An 18,104-nucleotide genomic window follows, 5' to 3' on the forward strand; every position below is an offset into this window, starting at 1 on the left:
TCTGAAAAAAAATATAGATAACAAATTTAGTTTGTGTGAAATCTTTTACTCTGATTAAAGATCTAATATTGTGATATTGTAAGGTAAGCCCTCCTCCTCTTCCTCCTCCAAGCAGAACATATTGAAGAGAAGACTTTGAAGGTTGGTGTACATCTTGACCCACTTCTCCTGCTGCCGCATTACACCCAACAACCTCGACACAAGGTTTAGGATACGCTCATCCCTGCAATAGTATATGATTCTATTGAGGAAAAAATGTAATAATGGAATTTCTTTAATGAGATGAAATAATCTTGATGAATTCTTTTACGGAAAGGAGAATTTCGCTAAGTTCCTGAGAATTCCTCAGGAAGAATGAACATTCTTCAACAAGAGTAATAATTTCCATTCTTTAATGTTTCGAGCGTGTAAAAATATACATTCTTTCACTTTCTGACCGTCTAATAGTTTCCATTCTTATATTCTTAAAAGACTGAAAATTCTACTGATACAGTGAAGAAAAAGCATTCTTAAACGCTAGGAAACAAACAATTATTATTATAAAGATTTATTCACACACAAATATATAAATACATATATAAATGGTGCAGTTTAAATTTGTTTTTGAATATATAATTTACAAAAGAAAACAGAAAAATGTGCAAAATTATTCACAAATAGGCGACATTGATCATTACTCATTACATAACATATTTATCATTTCAGTTATTACAGAATCATATTGAAACAATTTCTCCTGAACCGTGTAATAATGGGAATTTTACACTCCTTCTTAACTGAATTAAGTCTAGTTTATTTCATCGTTTAAATTAAACTTATACTAACCTTGATATCACCAATTGTATAAAGAATTGTACAATCACAATTTCAACCCATTTAGCCACTCTAAAATATAAAATCATAAAATAAGAAAACTCTTATTTTGGATCTTCAAACATTAAGCCTCAGCAACTAATATTCCTTTAGGTTGTAAAATATAACACTTTTAGTTCATATACAAGGTGTCTCTAAAAAGGTTTTAAAACGTTTTTTCAGTCAACTAAACATGGTTGTATTATGTTAAAAAATGATTTAAGTAGGTACAATATCCATAAATGGGTTTTGGGTCGTCAATGAAACATTTTTCTCTAAAATGCCGTTTAAAACTTCAAAATTAGGTCCAATATTCTAAAATGTGCCCAGTCCCACTAATCACTGTTTCATTGTTCTGAAACGTGTTCCTATTAGATACAATTTCCAGAAATTGGGGGGTTGTCGGTGAAATATTTTACTATAAAATGCGGTTTTGGGTCCGAAATAGGGTCAAACGACCTAGAGTCAAACGACAAACGGTCAACAACGCGACAAAGGGTCAAAATGGAAGGAAATATTTAAGGGTTAAGTTAGGTTAAGACAATTTCTAGGCCGAGCACTGCGGCTAAGACAAGCTAGGGATCCGAGTACTGTGGCTAGTAGTTCTAATGAACATAAAACATAACATAAAAATATGTATTATTTCAGGGTTAGGTTAGATTAAGACAATTTCTGGGCCGAGCGCTGTGGCTAGGACAGACTAGGGGCTGGACACTACAGCTACTAGTTCTAATGAACATAAAAATAGTTGAAATTAACCAAAAATAGTCTAAATGAAGTTTTGCCCGATTGTCGCATTTTTTATTTCTATGTCGTTTTACCCTTTATCGCATTTTTGACCGTTTGTTCTTTGACCCTGGATCGTTTTACCCTAGGCCGTTTGACCTTATGTCGGTGAATCCGGTTTTGCCTTCAAAATGTGCTCGAAATGTAGGCAGTTCCTCTTCGAAATCTTTGAGAAAACAGGCCGAGCACATTTTTAAATATTAGGTCTACTTTTGAAGGTTAACCCGGTCTTTTAGAGAAGGATTTATTTACCCCCACCCCCATTTGAGGGGAGTGTACATACTGAAAGCACTTTATTACACATTATAACGATGTTTATTGGGTTAAAAATTCTAAACACACTTTTTTTACATATTTTTAAAAGTTTTTTTTCCCGATTGTCATTCTTCATAATCTGAATCTGAGGAAATGGTTAAAATTCATTAATAGATTATAGGCTCAGCTACATTTTGCCTAGTCGCAATTTGCCTAGTCACATTTTGCCTATTTCACTTTTGCCTAGGTAACATTTTGCCTAGTACACTGTACACTGTATAGCAGATCAAGCATGATTTAACAAGTAAAAGTTAAAATCAAATTGCAGCGAACTTTGGGAAACAAACAATATCTTGAAATTTCACCTTCTTTGAAGATCAGGATTTATGGCTGAAACATCCTCAGCCAGTATAGAGCAAACATATTCCGTTATATTGATCACCTACAATATCAAATATAATTTGCTTGTCTATCCGTCTGTTCGTTTGTATCCAATAAACGTAAAAACGGCTGAACCAATCCGGGCAAAAATTTTGTGTGGGACCTCACATGAAACCAGAGAAGGTTTGTGGAATATGGATGCTCAAAATTACAAACTTTGTATCCAACATTTTGACTTTCGTAAAAATTTTGGAAACCCCGCTAAAAAATCCACAAAAATTTTATTATTGATTTATGCTGAAATATTGAGCAACAATTACAAGTTGAAATAGAAGATGGGCCTGATAGCCTAGTATAATATATTTTTAATGAACGAAAATATACTAAGTATTTCAATTTACATTTTTAGAAGTGAACGAAAATGAACTATCGTTAAAAAATTTCTTAACTTTAATTTTATTGTTGTTTTCTCCAGACTGATATAATTTGCAAGTTTATAGAAGAGAATTTCGCTAAATCAAATGATTTAGAACGAGCGTGCAAAAAATTGATAGCAAAAAATTGATAAATTTTCTTTTAAAGTAATGATTTTTAAGCATGAATGCAGAATATCAAATTACGCTAGGAAGACGACATTTATAGCGTAAAAATGCCGCTGTGCAATCTATAAAAATTGCGAGACGTTCAGATTTTATTTAGCACTCAATTGGCTTAGCTTTTCGCAAGCACTCAATTGGCTAGCATATAGTTCTAAATAATGCATAGGAGAATTTTTTCTAGGGCTATGCAAATTATATTTTTGACGTAGCAATCTCCAAATCTCAAAGCGGAGTCAAAAATAATAAATCCGCGCAATTATCTTTTAAATCCGCGAGATTATATTCAGAATAAACTACACCAGCACAATATTACGGACACGTAGATGTAAAACCTCTGTATAAAACTTAAGAAATTATTATACCAAATCTTACATATAAGTATTGGTTAACTTTGACACAATTTTATATCAATTTCTCGAGACAGGAACATCAGATAGAACTCTAATGGGTCTCGATCAACTCCTTATGTTCTTAGGTTTCAGCCTCAACCCCCCTTTAATTTTTCCTTCCCTATAAATCGAACAATAACAAAAAATGTTGTGGATGTATCGATTCTCTAAGGCAAATTTAATAAATTCCGACCATTTATCAACCTTCCCTGGGGTCATGCGAGGTCCTACAAAATTTGGGCCGGATAGGTTCAGTTTCTTGGATACAAACAAACCAGCAAACAATGAGAGTATATATTTAGAGTATATGTTTTCATTTTTAATCAAGAGAAGGTCTTAATACAACATGAATAAAAAGCCCTAACAACGAAAGGAACAATTCATTGGAAGGCCGGCATTAGTAAATGATCGAAAACAGAGAATGTATCCAACAATAAAAATAAAATCAGACTTCTAGAGTTGTCCTACTTCCATTCTACAGTTTCAAGATGACTTTACTAAATCAAAATTGTAGCCTGGGTTTATGATTTGTGTAAACTCTACCTGTTCAATATTTAGCCTGGAGAGCTCCCCTTTCAACGAATCAGTAGAGTATTCTCTGTTTAGTAGAATACTAACCATCTGCTGCAAATCCTCCTCCCTATTACATATTAATCAGAAAAGAAAATTGATAATAAATAAAAAGTACTTCTTTTCAGAGCGGAATAGTGATAAAAATAAATAACAAAAAACTTATAATTGTTGTATACTAATCATACTAATCAGTAATCATAGTCAATATTTACATCAATGCCTCCTAATTTCCCAAATTATATGAAACAGAATATAAAAAATGGGTCTTTTGACCTACCCATGTTTGTTAGGTCCAGGTTTACTAATGACCTCCAGGAAGTCCACAAGAAGATCCTCAGGTATATCCTGGGCAGTCCTCAACAACTCAACTAAATTAATCAGAAGCTTAATAGTAAGGCCAGATATTTTCGCAGATGTTAATACTTAATGGGCTTAAAAGCGTAATTTAAAGCAACTTTCCATTCTCAATGATACCCTTGAAACCTTGATTTTCTGACTCAAATGTGTTTAATTTAGTAAATTTCGTCGTTGGCTCTTATAAACAAGAAATGTGCGAGTAAGTTTTGCAGGAAAACCACACATGCAATTTAACAGTTAAAATAAACAAAACATTCCATATTTAAATCAAACTTGATCAGACAGAACTTTTAACCGTTTTAAATCGGACACTACCATCTTTGCATAGAGGAATACATGAAATCATGCTTAAAGATACTTAGTTTTTCCTTTTAACCTTTAACTTAGATTAAAGAAGATTTAAATTGATTGTCTCTGCAGTGAAACCACAAATGTAAATAATCTATTTTCCTCGAGCTAACTGAGAATATCTTATTTATTCCTAGTCAAAAGAGTAGTGAAGGGTACCGTGTGAATCGGACGTGCTATCCCATGGATGGAGGATCACATGAATTTACGTTAACAGTTGTAAAAACCCCAAATGAAGTATCATTGTAGCCATTATAATAAAATACTTAGATGAGCTCTAAAAAAAGAGATTTTTCTAGTGTATTCCAAAAAATTAGGATTGATTATAAGAAAAAAAAATGTTTAAAAAGGCAAACAAAAAACTAGATAATCTCTTGAAGAAAGGATTGATAATAATGATGATATCAGTTAAAATTATATTTCAATTCTATTCTAGATTTCTAATTGAATTATAATATTCACCTATTTCCGTCAATTTCCCCTCCTTCAGCAATAAAGAAACCCGGGTGTAGAGAGAAATTGGAGAATCTGGAAACACATTCTCAAGCTCTCGATTCTTTAACGCTGCGCCTGAACCAAATAAACAATTCTTCGCTTAAAACTAATAAAAAATAAACTTATAACTAGATTTTTTGTAAGTCAGACCCCACGTTCTTTTCAATAATTAAAGTTGTGTTAAGAATCTTCAGTAATCATACAAAATAAAAACAATTAAATTTTAATTCTAGCCCCCTGTCCCAAAAAAAAATGATTAGGAATAATGGTTGAACATTTTATTAATTTATCTATTTATAAAAAGAAAGTGAATGAAAAAATATTATGTTAGTAGATTTTCCCCGCATTTCCTATTTTCTAAGGATTAAACTGGATTAAACTGGATTAAACTGGATTAAACTGGATTAAACTGGATTAAACTGGATTAAACTTGGTTACCTAAATATAAATCAAATGTTTTGTTGAGATCAGTTACAGGAGTAAAGGCAATCCTCCCTCCGCCAACGGTGAAAAGATTACCGTTCACGAAATGCAATCCTTCACCTCTATAATGGGGGAAAATGTTTTTTTTTTAAAGTTTTTAGATAACTTCATATTAAATTATATTCAATATCTAATCCAAGCAGTTAACTCAAAAGATATGCATTATGCATTTATTCTCTACCTGTGAACAATTGTTTTCAGTTTCTTTGGCTCCGAGAAGATTTTGAACGGTATTGATAGTATTTGCAGTACTCCTCCATCTGTAGACTCTCTGCATTGTCAAAATATTATGTACACGCTTTTTTAAAATTTTTATCTAATTGTTTAAAATATTTGACCGATACAAATTTATAATTTCTTGCAATTTATTATTGGTTTTGTCTTTGATTTCTATGATTCATTTTGAGATTTTTATGATTCTGAATATGGTCTATCAATAAAAATCTAATTTTATCAGCCTTCTATTTTTGAGACTATAAAGTGAATCTCCTTCTTTTGCAGAATTGCGGAATAGTGTAAACCCGTTTTCATATAACCTAGTGATCATAACCTGCAGGGACAGCTTTAATTGAAAGATCATGCATTTATCCTCAAATTTACAAGTTCTCACAATGGATATCGAGATCAAGCGTTTGAGATGAATGATACTCCACACATAAGTTCCAATTATGAATTCTGCTAGACAAAATATTTAAAGTTTGATTTATCAGATCTTCACGTGATCAAGCTCCAAGAAATTGACATTAAAAAATCATTGAATTTGTGGCGAATAATTACTTTACTGTTTCCTCGTTAACTCTTAATTTGATTTTACTTGAGATTTAGTTAACTTACTGTGAGTACATGAGAGCACAGAACAACGTTGACAGACCAAGGATTGAAGCGTCGTCAATTTCTGGAATTCTGAGAATAACTCTCCAGTTTAAAACCTCAAGTCCAACACTTTGCAAGATCTCACCTAAAATCAAAAATTTTAATTCATGTTTAAAATGATCTTAAATAAAAGCATTTTTTCAGATGCTAAAGCAAAAAAATATTAATTCATATCCTGAAGTCAAACGATACCAAAAAGGGCATGCATTATTTATTGCATGAACTTTTATGCAAAAATAATGATAAGGGTTCTAGGAATCTATAAATGATGATAAGGGTTAAAGGAATCTATAAAGTAAAAAACTCACCAGATTTTTTCCAAATAAGAATATAAGGTTCATTTCCAACAAACACATCCCAAGAAAAAAGTTGACTTCTAAAAAAAATAAAAAAATATATGTGTCACTTGAATAATAAGTTCTACAATTTTTCTTCACATTACTACATAACATAATATTAGATTAGATTACAACATTAAAATTTTTCTACAAATATAGATGTTTTAATTGGAACTTGAAAAGTAACAGACGTTGATTGGGAAAAAACAGTTAAGAAACATTAGTTTGTGCATTTGTACAGATCGCGCGATCTGAAAATAATCGGTCGAAAGACTCGTTGGAAGACGACCTCATAGTTCTTAATGTTAAAAAGGGGAAAATGTAACATTAAAAACAAGTTGCATCTCATTTAGTTTTACAGGTTTATCCAACTATTGCTTAAAGTTTTGATTGAGAAACTCGTAAGGAAAGGTTCTAAGTTTGGTTTAATAATTCTAATAAACGTTGAACGACCAGGCCAAATTTGGTTCCCAAGCTAATATAAATTGATTAAAGGATTGACCAACCTGTCCCCTAGATTTAGTATTCTTCTAATAGTGAGCACTACTCCATCCTCATCTCCTGTCAAACTGAACCTTAACAATACATAGTTAAAGGGACTGTAGGCAAAACTTTAAGAGATCCTTCATTCATAAAATGGCATGTCCGAAATTCAACAGTACCCTGTTAACCCTCGTCTGATTCAGGATGAAATTTTTGTGACTAAAAAATATTATTTTCAATTGTGGTTTCTCTTTTTAAATTACTTGCGAATTTTAACACCAGAAACAATGAAAGATATTTTCAGAAATGATCATCATTCTATATATTGAAAGTTGTAATCACTGTTTGTCTGTCCGATTATAACTCAGGAACCCCTGGAACGATTGGAGAACTCGGAATAACCACGGGAATGCTCTTAGTTTGGTTTAGAGATTCTAAGTTAAGTGGGTCGACTTTTATAGCGAAAAATTAGTTTCCCGATAAAAATCGTCTAAGTGCGGGTAATCGTCGGGACTTCCTATGACTACCCTGGGCAACGCTGGTTTCCAAAGCTAGTATTTGAATAAAAAAGAAACGACAAGCAGATAAAGGCTTAAAAATTACTATGGAGGGTTACTTTAAATTACAATGATAGTCCCTTTAATTTATAGTATTACTATATATATATTTTCAGTCAAATTGAGTCCCTAACACTGAAGAATGTACCTGCATTTAAGAAGAACTATATTCTTCTGTTCTCCTTGGTTCACGGATTTTTCTAGATTTGAAGATTTGGCATCTTTTTGTTTTTCTTTACTTTTATTTCCAGTTTCAATATTTTCATCACTATCATCATCTATCTCCATTATCTCTACTTCGGTCTCTATCGTATTCTTATTCTTTTTCTTTTCCATCTTTTTCTCATTCACTGGACACCATTCCTTCTCAATGGTAAAGATAATGTAGGAGGAGATGTCGTCATCAAACAGTTTCACACTCAACAACTTCTCTCCCGGCCTGAGGATCCCGGCGGGATACTCGGCCTCGTCGTCCTCCAGCAGCCTCTTCAGGGAACCCACACTACCATCCTCGAACACGACTATGTGGTCGCGTTTACGAGGATGGAGGCTGAATATTTTCTTTTTTAATGTGCCTTTGTGGAAATCAGTTATTTTTGAGCTGAGTTCGTTCGCCAGAGCGATTTTTGATGAGTCGAAAGCAATTACAGTATTACAGTTTTCAAATACATCCTGTATAATTCAGGTTCATTCATTTTTACACTAATGGGGTCCCCCTTTTTAAAAAAACTTTAACCCTTATAAATTATTTCTTTAGAATGAAATGAATTTAAATGAGAAATGAATGAACGCATGAAGTGCCTGACATCTAGCGGCGGACTTAATAAACTGGATTGCAGTAGGGAACCATGTGTTGATTACGCTGGCATCCAACAGCTTTATCGTAATCACCTAGACAAATAATAAATCTGATGTTTTCAAAAATTGTTTCAATGATTTGAATTTATTTAAATACCTCTGCCACGGCCACCCCAACCGTATATTTTAAATTTTCAAGATTAAAAGTTACTCCAAATTATTTGGGGAAGTATGTGAATATTGTAGTCAGGGGTTTATTTTTTCTCCAAAAAATCATTCCTCCATTTAAAAAAATATTTTTTCCACTATAAGTTACAAAATATGTATGTTTGCACTGAGCAAAAACACAAATTTTTGTGTTTTTTTTCGCTCAATTGGGAAAAATGAATTTAAGGAGGGGCGATAAAACTTGTCTTTTGATGTCCCAATTTTTCATTTTTACCCCAGATCTTCAACAATAACCCCCCACCCCACCCCGCCCCAAATAGCATATACTTAGTTTATTAAATCTAAGAATGGCAAATTATATGTTTACCAATTATTCAGCATTGACAGATGGAAACCTCTATCATTTAATGAAATAATGGTGAACTAATCCAGCGTCTTGATACCTTTGAGTCCTGAACTATTAGAACATGGTCTTTCTCATCAGCCTCTACAACCTGTACACCGGGCACAATAAACATCATGAACACTGTACTGTACACTGTACATTGTACACTGTACAGCAAGTGCCAATGACACGTATTTTATCTTATGTAAGCAATATGTAAACATGCTCAACAGTGTAAATTATGTAACACATTCAAATACCTTGTTTTAAACAGTGTCTTCCTACAAACATGGCAATTAAAGTTGTATCAGTAAAGAATTAACACTGTATTAATACCTCAATACAATGACAAAAATAGTTACGTCTGCTCAAGTATATTGTATGAGGACAGTTAAGACTGCAAATGCAAGATAGAGAGTTGAGGAGAACAACTGAACTGTGTTTTTAAATCGGATATTTCTCATTTTACTAATTACAATAGTATGCAATCGAAACTAGCAGACGAAACCTCTACAGATTACAGCATTCCTGGTAGGTATCACCGAACTAACTTCAATAAAATACTTACAAAGACGATATCAAAATTGTCACTAAATTCCCGTGTTTATTGAGTCACCCTGAATACACTATTTCAATAAGACGCGCAAATGCACCCTTCTGCGAATTTTTTAATTCAAACATTTTATGTGTCTAACAAATCAACCTTTCAATCGATCCTATTTAATCAATCAATTGATTAATAATTAATTAACTAATCAATCGATCATGTATTTAATGGACCAACTATTTAATCAGTCTTCAATGTTTAGTGTGTTCCTTAGTTTCTCCAAATCCGCAAACACCGTCGAGAACTGTCAACTTCCCCAGAGACATCTTTTAACTCTGCAACAAACTAAATTTTCAACAAACTTTTACAACAAGTAACTTAAAGCCCCGGTAAAGAACTGAAGGAACAAGAAATCAGAGCCTGTCGCCTAAAATGACGAATTTAAAGTTTTCAAATTGGGTTGGTGTTGGAGAATAACAGCTATAGCTACAGCCAGGAAAACATGCAAACATAAAAATTTATTTTAAAGGGACTGTTCACGTAATTTAAAATGAACTTTAATTGAAATTTCAAGTTACACTCTATGTAAAGCTTAGTATGTCCAATTCACAACAATACCCCATAAACCAGTATGAGGAACAATGAGAAAGATATTGTCGCATTTTAAACTGAAGAAGTGTTAAATTCTGACAGTTTTACTCTTTCACTTCAACTTCATTAATCCGCAGGGCAATTCTACACATAATCCTCCATTGAACATTGTCAATTTTAAAATAGAACATGAGGAATAACTTCATCAGTTCAGCTCAGACATATGTTTAAAGGGTACCGTTGTAGATTAGATCCACGCTATCAATTTAAAGTAACTTGATATATTACGTCTACACTCCCTTTAAACTTTAAGTTTAAAATGTTGCTTATTTTTGCATTTCAGAATTAATTCATTATTTATCAAATTATTAAGTGTACAGGGTAGAAGAACCAATGACTAGAAGGCTTGAGGTGGTCGGAATGTTTTATACTGCATGCGTACATGCTGTAGAGGTGGAGACCGGTTTAAAACCCAGTTGTACTCCTCCTTAACCTTTTTAGAGTTCTCAGAGTACATTTGCCTGAACAAGAAAATAAAATTAAATAGTTTATCAAATCTGATTAAGCAATAATAATTTTTTTTGACAATTTAAAACAAAATGTAGTCTTTAATAATTTTGCTCAAAACATATTAAATCTTAATTGTATTACTATAAATATCTATTTAAATATATAAATATCTATAAATAGACCCTTTGACCCTGCTTCTTAACATACTGTGTAATTAACCTGGAAACAGGGGTGTATTTTTCTTGAAAATCTTCAGCCCCCCGCCCCGCCCCTTTATAAATTATTTTTTTTTCACCAAATATTAGCAACAAATATATTTCTAGGGTTTCTTGCTGAATAAATGATGTTAATTGTACTTCTTAAAAATATACACCCCTGACTGGACATAAAACTATTTTTAATTCGCTTGATATTTAAAGTAACACCCCATTACCAACTAGACCTAATCTACTTTAATTAGAATTTAGATAAAAGATCAATATAGCGTTATTAATGTGTACTGTGAAGGGAATATTCGGATAATTCTAAATAACTTGTAGGACGTAGCTGGCTAGGTACCACATACAGAAAAGTGTTTATATTTTAAAATTATGATGTTCAAAATGTGAAGAAGACAAAAATCCTAATTGGGGAAAGTTTCCGAGTTAAATTCAGAGTTGGATTAAAACTATTTTAAATCTTTGATAATGGTTCAGGAGAGTAGAAATGGCAAATTTTTTCAAAAATCGGAACGATTACATGGAAGGATAGTTTACAGTAGAAAAAGAGAAACTGAACTCTTGTCAATTCCTTCAAGCAAACAAAATCTTATTTTAAATTAAATTACGAAGAAATTAATCCTGGACCTGTTAAGCTGTGTATCTGGTAGAGGATTGTTTTTCTTATTCCTTTCCATTCTCTCCCATTCCTCTTTTGTCATTGGAGCTCGTTGTCTCACTTAAACTTTCTCTGTTTTAGATTTTACACATTTTTACAGATTTTACAATGATAAAAAAAGTCATTAATTTAAATTACAGTTTTCCTGTTACTGTTAAAAACAGAGCTCCGCTAATCATCACCTTCGCTTCCCCCGTTCTCCTTCTTCTTCTCCTTCTTCTTTTCCTTCTTCTTCTCCTTCTTTTTCTTCTTCTCCTTGCTCTTGTGTTTCTTTTCCTTCTTTCCCTTCTTCTCTTTCTTTTTCTTGGATTTTTTACTTTTCTCCTTTTCTTTTGAGGGTGATTCATCCTCCGAACTTTGATCATGATCCTTGCTTAGATCCCGGGATTTCAAGTCTTGATCTCTACTGAGATCTCGGGGTTTCTTGTCATGAACCCTGCTTAGGTCGCGTGTTTTCTTATCTTGATCCCTACTGAGGTCTCGGGATCTCTCCACTTGATCCCTACTTTGATGTTGGGATCTTCTATCTCGATCCCTTCCCTGGTCATAATCCCTACTGCGATCATTGGATCTCTTTCTCTCCCTGGACCTGTCAGGAGTTCTGCTCTGTCCCCGGTTTCCTGACGGAGAGTATCTATCCGACCCGTTATTCCTTTGTGTACGTTCATCATCCAACTTGTTAGCTCCCCAGGGCTGGATTTCCCCATACTGATCCTTCAGCATGCTCAACAATCTCAAGTTCACATCACTACCCGGAGCAGTTTCCTTGGTTATGAGTTTAGTGCTTGAGTTAATTTTTAACATGTTCGGGTTTTTAGGCGAGTTAGCAGTGGGGGGAGAAGGTTTTCGTTGCACTTCCGGCGACTTGGATTTTTTACTGTGAGAATCTTTTGACTTTGATCTAGAGATCTTTGCTCTTTTCGTGGACCTGCTCCGAGATCTTCTTCTTTCCCGGGATCGGGAGCTGGACTGTCGAGCTAGGGGCTTCTTCGGAGAGCGGGATCCTTTCTTAGTCCTTGAGGTTTTATCAATGGACTTTGATCTCTGCCGTCGGTCCAAAGATCGCTTCCTCGACCTTCCACCAGACACCGATCGACTCTTTCTCCTAGATCGGGACCGGGATCGCTTTTTACGTCCCTTTGAGACAGACCTCTCTTTCTTACGGTCACTTATTCTGTCCTTTCTCCTTGACTTGTCTGCTGTCCGGGACCGAGATCTGTTTCCATTCTTCTCCTTTGACCTGACATGTGAGTCTCCATTGCTCTGAGAACCTATCGGTGACTTCTTCCTGCTCCGGTCATTGCTCCGGCTTCTGGTCCTCCTGCTCCTCTTCCTCCTGGACCTAGATCTAGACCTGGACCTAGATCTTCCCATTCTGATTCTAAAATAAAAAATATCACAGCCATGACGAAGAAAAAGGAAAGGTTTACGATGTAAAGAAATCGTTGCACATTTTCATCAGTTAAAGAGAAGACTAGAAGTAAAAGAAAAAGTGAAAAACAAATTTGAATTAAATAAATCCATCTTATTCTCAAAGTGGGTTTTAAAATCGTTTCCGCATCCAAAAAAAATATCACAAGAATAATTTGACTTCAATCTCTCCAGACAACATCGACCTCGTCAGTCCTGTATCTCTGGGTGATCCCCGTTTCCTCCCAGTCTGTTCTTACTCCAGCCTTGTACATCTCCCAACCAGCCTGGATACGTTTTTCAATCAATTAACCGATCAATCAATCAAATTAATAATTTATTCAATTAATCAAATTAATTATTTATTCAATCTATCATTTAATTAATTGTTTTACCAATTAATAGATCAAACAATGAGAAAATGAATCATTAATCAATCCTTCAACTTAGTAATAACAATCTTTACAAGACAATATAAAAGATAACGTATTAGCTAAAATAACAGCCAACCAATCAACCAATCAACTGACACACCCAATAAGCCAATTAGTTGTAATCTCAACTGACTTCTTATTATGAGTTGATTTAGTTTTTTGTTTTTTGAGGTCTGCGGTGGGTCGGATGGTCAGAATTTAGGTTTTAATACATTCTTTGTGGAATGATAAACAGAAATAGTTATTCATATTGCACTTTATTCATAATTAAGGTTTAAATGAGACCTGGGCAATCATAGCTCCATTGTCGATACAAAATCTCATATCTGTAGCATACAGTTTACCTCCTCGTTCCTCACACATTACACCCATCATCTCCTTTTAACAAAAAAAAATAGTTTAAGGGGTGTAACACTAGGATTTAGGTTCACAGTGCGATACAGTTGTTGGGCCTTTTCTTTTTATCGATAAGGTTTGTGCCAAAACAATAAGTGAAATATGTGATTTTATTAAATTTTAGTGCGCTTGTCTTTATAAAGGATAGTTTTATTTCTAGATATCACAAGCTTCCAGACAAAGCAGACATAAAAGAGAGTTAACTATAATTTCCTTTTCATTTAAATTGGAAAAATCATTCTAGAAATCTCCTTTGTTTTTCAAAAAAAATCCAGGCACCCATTTTATTTTATGATATGTAGCGCGTACAAGGAAATTAAGCACGAAGTGAAAAATGCAGGATGAAGTGCAAAAAATAATTCATAAAATCATTTTTTAATCCTTAATTTAGAAAAGCTGAAAAAATATTTATAAAACAGTTTTTACCTGAAGTCTGAGATTACAACCTACTCCACCAACAATTAAAACTTCTCTGAAAAATCAAAATAAATTAATAAAATTTAAATTAAAAAATTAAAAGCAGCGTAATTTTTGAACACTTGTATTAACAGTTGACAGAATCGTTAATAAAGAATAAAGATAGACTAATATTACACCAATAAGATCAAATCATCAGAAGTCACGTTAAAGTATAGGTAACAATATGCGAACAGTAAATAATTTCCTAATTGTTTTTTTTTAATAGTTGTAAATAAACTCCAGCAATAAATAAAATGTACCTTGAACCACAGTGAGCCATAGCTCTCTCTGTAGTTTCTATCAGCATAGCAAATATTGTTTCCTGAATAGTTCAACCTAGAGATTTCAATAATACAAGACATTCGAATTTTTTGATGGTTTATTCGCTCAATTGGGGAAAATAAATCGACGAATTTTTCACTAAAAAGTACCACAAAATATGAAAAGTGTTGGCTTCTAATCTACAATTTTTTTTTCTTTCTTGAAGATTAATTAAGAGACCTTGGAGATAAAATATAAGATCATGGATATTAAATACAAGATGTTGGAGATTAAATACAAACCATAAATATTAAATACAATAAAATGTAAAAGCATAAATATTAAATACAAGACCTTGGAGATTGAATATAAAATCATGGACATTAAATACAAAACATTGGAGATTAAATACACGAACTTGGAGGTAAAATATAAGAACTTGGAGATGAAATAAGTATCCCGAAATGGAGATTGAATGACGAGAGCTTGGAGATTAAATAGAAGGAAATGATATTAGACCATTATATGATATATCTCTGTAGGTTTCCTGTAAAGAGAAGCAAAGATCCCCTTTTGTATATTCTCCACTAGCGACAAGCTTATCCGCTTTCTCCTGCAATAACAATCAATCAATCAAAGTTTTTAAGCACCGTTCAGGATTATTAATCAATCAATCAACCAACCATATTATAATCAATCTGAATAATGTGTAACAGTTATCTTATAACTAAAAAATATTCCAAACTTAAATATTTGATTTTCAGGCGGACCAAATCTAATTTTTCCCTGATAATAGAATACTGTTAATTTTACCTCAAGGAAGCTGAGAATTCCTGAAAAGGAAACATCCATTCCTAGAAATAACAGAAACTAAATCCAAAAAATCAAACAGATTATATCTATTCAAATCAAGAATTAAAATCAGGAGAACAAAAAGTACAAAACTAGTCTAATAGTGCATTGAACTCATAGGCGTGCCGTCTATAAAAACAATTTCTTTTCCACTAATGCAAAGAAGAATTTATTTTCTTTACAAATTAACCTCTTTCTCCTTAAAATAATTTGTCTCCCCACTTTTTAAGGCATAGAAATATCTTAATTAGTTGTTATTGCTAAATAAGAGAAAGGAAATTATTCTGAGGGAATTCTCCCCTCCCCCCCGGGGTCGCGGCCGATTGAATTTTGTCTTGGGGGGTTGAAAAACAGTTTTAATNCCCCTCCCAATAAATAATGCCATCAAATGAAACTAACAATAAAAAGATAATCCGTATTTTAACAGAATTTTTTTAAATTGATTGATAAATTAAGCTTTATTGTTAAAATATTTACCTTTAACAACATAAGGGAGCTGAAGAAATTTATTTCCCTCCTTGGCAGTCTGTTCTATATTATACCCTGGGCTAGGATCATTAGACAGCTGGAGAACACGGGCAAACCGGTCTAAACAGTTACCGATCGCTATATCAATCGTCTCGCCGAAAATTCTGAGAAAGTTTGTATTCATTTTTCATTTATAATTTTCAACTTCTAAATTAAAGCAATTATTTTACAAAAATAAATATGAATTTCTGTGAAGAAAAAAATGCGACAAAATACATTTTTGTAAAGCTCAAGCGAATTATTTGTTAAAATGAATCTTAATGAATTACAATCCTGTATTTTTTCTCTGCGTACGCAATAACCTGCGTATTGCCGCCACTGACGTACAGTACAGTTGGGTTGGCGGCACCTGTTATTAACCTTCCCATCTCTATATGCCCGATACAGTGGTTCACACCTAGAATATCATATTTCATATTACTAAAATTTTGCAGAATTCAAGAATGAGCATAAAATTAAAGTCAATTAAAGTTAAGCTTGCAGTTTGTAATTTTAAATAACTGTTTTCGATAATTATTCCTTTAAATAAAAAATTTCCCCCGACGGCATAAAGACCAATGCTTGTGACATAGAGACATGGAGACAAAAAAGACAATTGAAAATAAACTTCCGCCCATGAACGTTTAGCATTCTTACAATTTAATCAGCATTAAAACTTTAAAAAATATAGACGTATACATGTTTATACGTCTGTATTTTAACTTTGAAAAATCTAGGAGACTTCCCCTTCATATATTTCTATCATCGACTTTACCCAGAATAGGTTTGTTCCAAAGTTTCGAAATAGTTCTAGCTACCACAGCTACACTAGCCAGTGGGGCTCCCATTCCAGGTCCCTGAAATATTTATTCAGATCATTTTGATATACAAAGTACATGTCTCTAGTGTATGTATACACTTTAGTGGAACTTCAAGTTCTATGGGGTATTTTTTATTCTGTAATTCTCTTTTATTCTTAACCAAATTTTTAACTCATCATCTGTATTTTTTGTGGTAATCATGGAACACTGTACTTACATCGTAGTGTCTACACTCTTAAAGCAATCAATCAAACATATTATATTTAAAAATTCAAAACATTGAGGTATTTTTATCCATCTTAAAAATAGTAGAAGGATGGCAAAATTATGAAAAAAACAGGATTTTTAAAGTAGGGTTTCGTTTCAAGGAGGGAACGAGCTCTATAGCGGTAAACGTTGAATTTATTCATTAGATTATGATTAAGGGTTTTCTTTCTGAACAAGGTTATTACAATGACTATTGAACTTTAATTACTAAGAACCTTGGTATATGCGATTCCATCAATTTGGTTTGGTTTGAGTCCAGCTTGATCCAACGCCTCCCTGTTTTTATTCATTTTTCATTTATAAAAATGTGACTTTTATCTTGAAGACAAATGATTAATAGTGCTTTTGTTATTTTTATCTTTATTTGTTTAAGTAACTAGAAATGAATAAATGACAGAAAAATAAAGAATAAAGGAAACGCTAATTTAAAAAATATACAAAAATTTAACTAAGAATTTTTTATAATCGTACCGAAACACGTCAAAGTAAAATTTAATAATCCAAAAATAATTCTGAAAAAAAACTATTTTCCTGAGAACAATAAGAACCTGTTCCCTGTCAATTTTATTATTATTTACATTCAGAAAAATGTTATCTGGAGTTTCCATATTGGTGTAACCCTTGAACCTTGGTCAATGATGGCAATATTTTCGTCATATTCTTGCAGCAATGAATTTCGTAGATTTCCAAAAGCAACAGACAAGCAAAAAAATTGCCGAAATTTGCCAATTTTCAAATGGAAATTAATAACAAGATCTACGCTGGTGTTTCTCATGTGAAATTTTTGCTGCAAATTTGTGACTTGAATTACTACAAGATTTAAGATTCTACAAAAGTAAATAATAATTTTCCTGTGATGTTTAGCCGTATCTCTGGGTAGGAATCCTTGCCCTGGTGGAGTTATATAGGTTCGACGAGGATTAGATAAAACCTAATAACAAAACAAAAATAATTGTTGTTTAATATGAAAAAAATGCGTAAAATTTGACATAGTTGCGTTAAATTCTAAATAAGTTTTAAATAGCCCGTTAAATATATTTAACAAATATACAA

General features: G+C 32.8%; 3 protein-coding genes across 3 annotated transcripts in view; all 3 read right to left on the reverse strand.

Annotated features, from left to right (window-relative positions):
- On the reverse strand, nucleotides 1-10,019 carry LOC111700616 (uncharacterized). The gene is made up of 15 exons (XM_023471588.1): nucleotides 9,937-10,019; nucleotides 9,179-9,229; nucleotides 8,571-8,660; nucleotides 7,918-8,441; nucleotides 7,236-7,304; nucleotides 6,700-6,767; nucleotides 6,353-6,476; nucleotides 5,700-5,789; nucleotides 5,474-5,580; nucleotides 5,003-5,110; nucleotides 4,113-4,203; nucleotides 3,806-3,902; nucleotides 2,259-2,335; nucleotides 826-885; nucleotides 1-223 (listed from the first exon to the last, which is right to left on the reverse strand). The coding sequence occupies exons 1-15, from the start codon at nucleotides 9,991-9,993 to the stop codon at nucleotides 55-57; spliced, it is 1,782 nt and encodes a 593-aa protein (XP_023327356.1). The 5' UTR covers nucleotides 9,994-10,019; the 3' UTR covers nucleotides 1-54.
- LOC111700618 (splicing regulatory glutamine/lysine-rich protein 1-like) overlaps nucleotides 10,002-18,104 on the reverse strand; it is an 11,278-nt gene continuing 3,175 nt past the window's right edge. The window contains exons 2-5 of the mRNA XM_023471589.1: nucleotides 15,647-15,652; nucleotides 11,827-13,025; nucleotides 11,614-11,704; nucleotides 10,002-10,779 (exon numbers count right to left, since the gene is read on the reverse strand). Of these exons, the coding sequence (XP_023327357.1) occupies nucleotides 10,656-10,779; nucleotides 11,614-11,704; nucleotides 11,827-13,018 (1,407 nt within the window). The 5' untranslated portion in view covers nucleotides 13,019-13,025; nucleotides 15,647-15,652 and the 3' untranslated portion in view covers nucleotides 10,002-10,655. The remainder of the gene's footprint in view (nucleotides 10,780-11,613; nucleotides 11,705-11,826; nucleotides 13,026-15,646; nucleotides 15,653-18,104) is intronic.
- The window catches only part of LOC111700620 (probable tRNA N6-adenosine threonylcarbamoyltransferase), a 5,311-nt gene continuing 230 nt past the window's right edge, over nucleotides 13,024-18,104 (reverse strand). Inside the window, exons 2-13 of the mRNA XM_023471591.1 lie at nucleotides 17,903-17,982; nucleotides 17,583-17,606; nucleotides 17,267-17,327; nucleotides 16,739-16,820; nucleotides 16,258-16,381; nucleotides 15,934-16,088; nucleotides 15,418-15,458; nucleotides 15,152-15,217; nucleotides 14,604-14,665; nucleotides 14,311-14,356; nucleotides 13,774-13,866; nucleotides 13,024-13,341 (exon numbers count right to left, since the gene is read on the reverse strand). Of these exons, the coding sequence (XP_023327359.1) occupies nucleotides 13,237-13,341; nucleotides 13,774-13,866; nucleotides 14,311-14,356; nucleotides 14,604-14,665; nucleotides 15,152-15,217; nucleotides 15,418-15,458; nucleotides 15,934-16,088; nucleotides 16,258-16,381; nucleotides 16,739-16,820; nucleotides 17,267-17,327; nucleotides 17,583-17,606; nucleotides 17,903-17,982 (939 nt within the window). The 3' untranslated portion in view covers nucleotides 13,024-13,236. The remainder of the gene's footprint in view (nucleotides 13,342-13,773; nucleotides 13,867-14,310; nucleotides 14,357-14,603; nucleotides 14,666-15,151; nucleotides 15,218-15,417; nucleotides 15,459-15,933; nucleotides 16,089-16,257; nucleotides 16,382-16,738; nucleotides 16,821-17,266; nucleotides 17,328-17,582; nucleotides 17,607-17,902; nucleotides 17,983-18,104) is intronic.

Source organism: Eurytemora carolleeae, unplaced genomic scaffold, assembly GCF_000591075.1.
Source record: "Eurytemora carolleeae unplaced genomic scaffold, Eaff_2.0 scaffold252, whole genome shotgun sequence".
NCBI lineage: Eukaryota > Metazoa > Arthropoda > Copepoda > Calanoida > Temoridae > Eurytemora > Eurytemora carolleeae.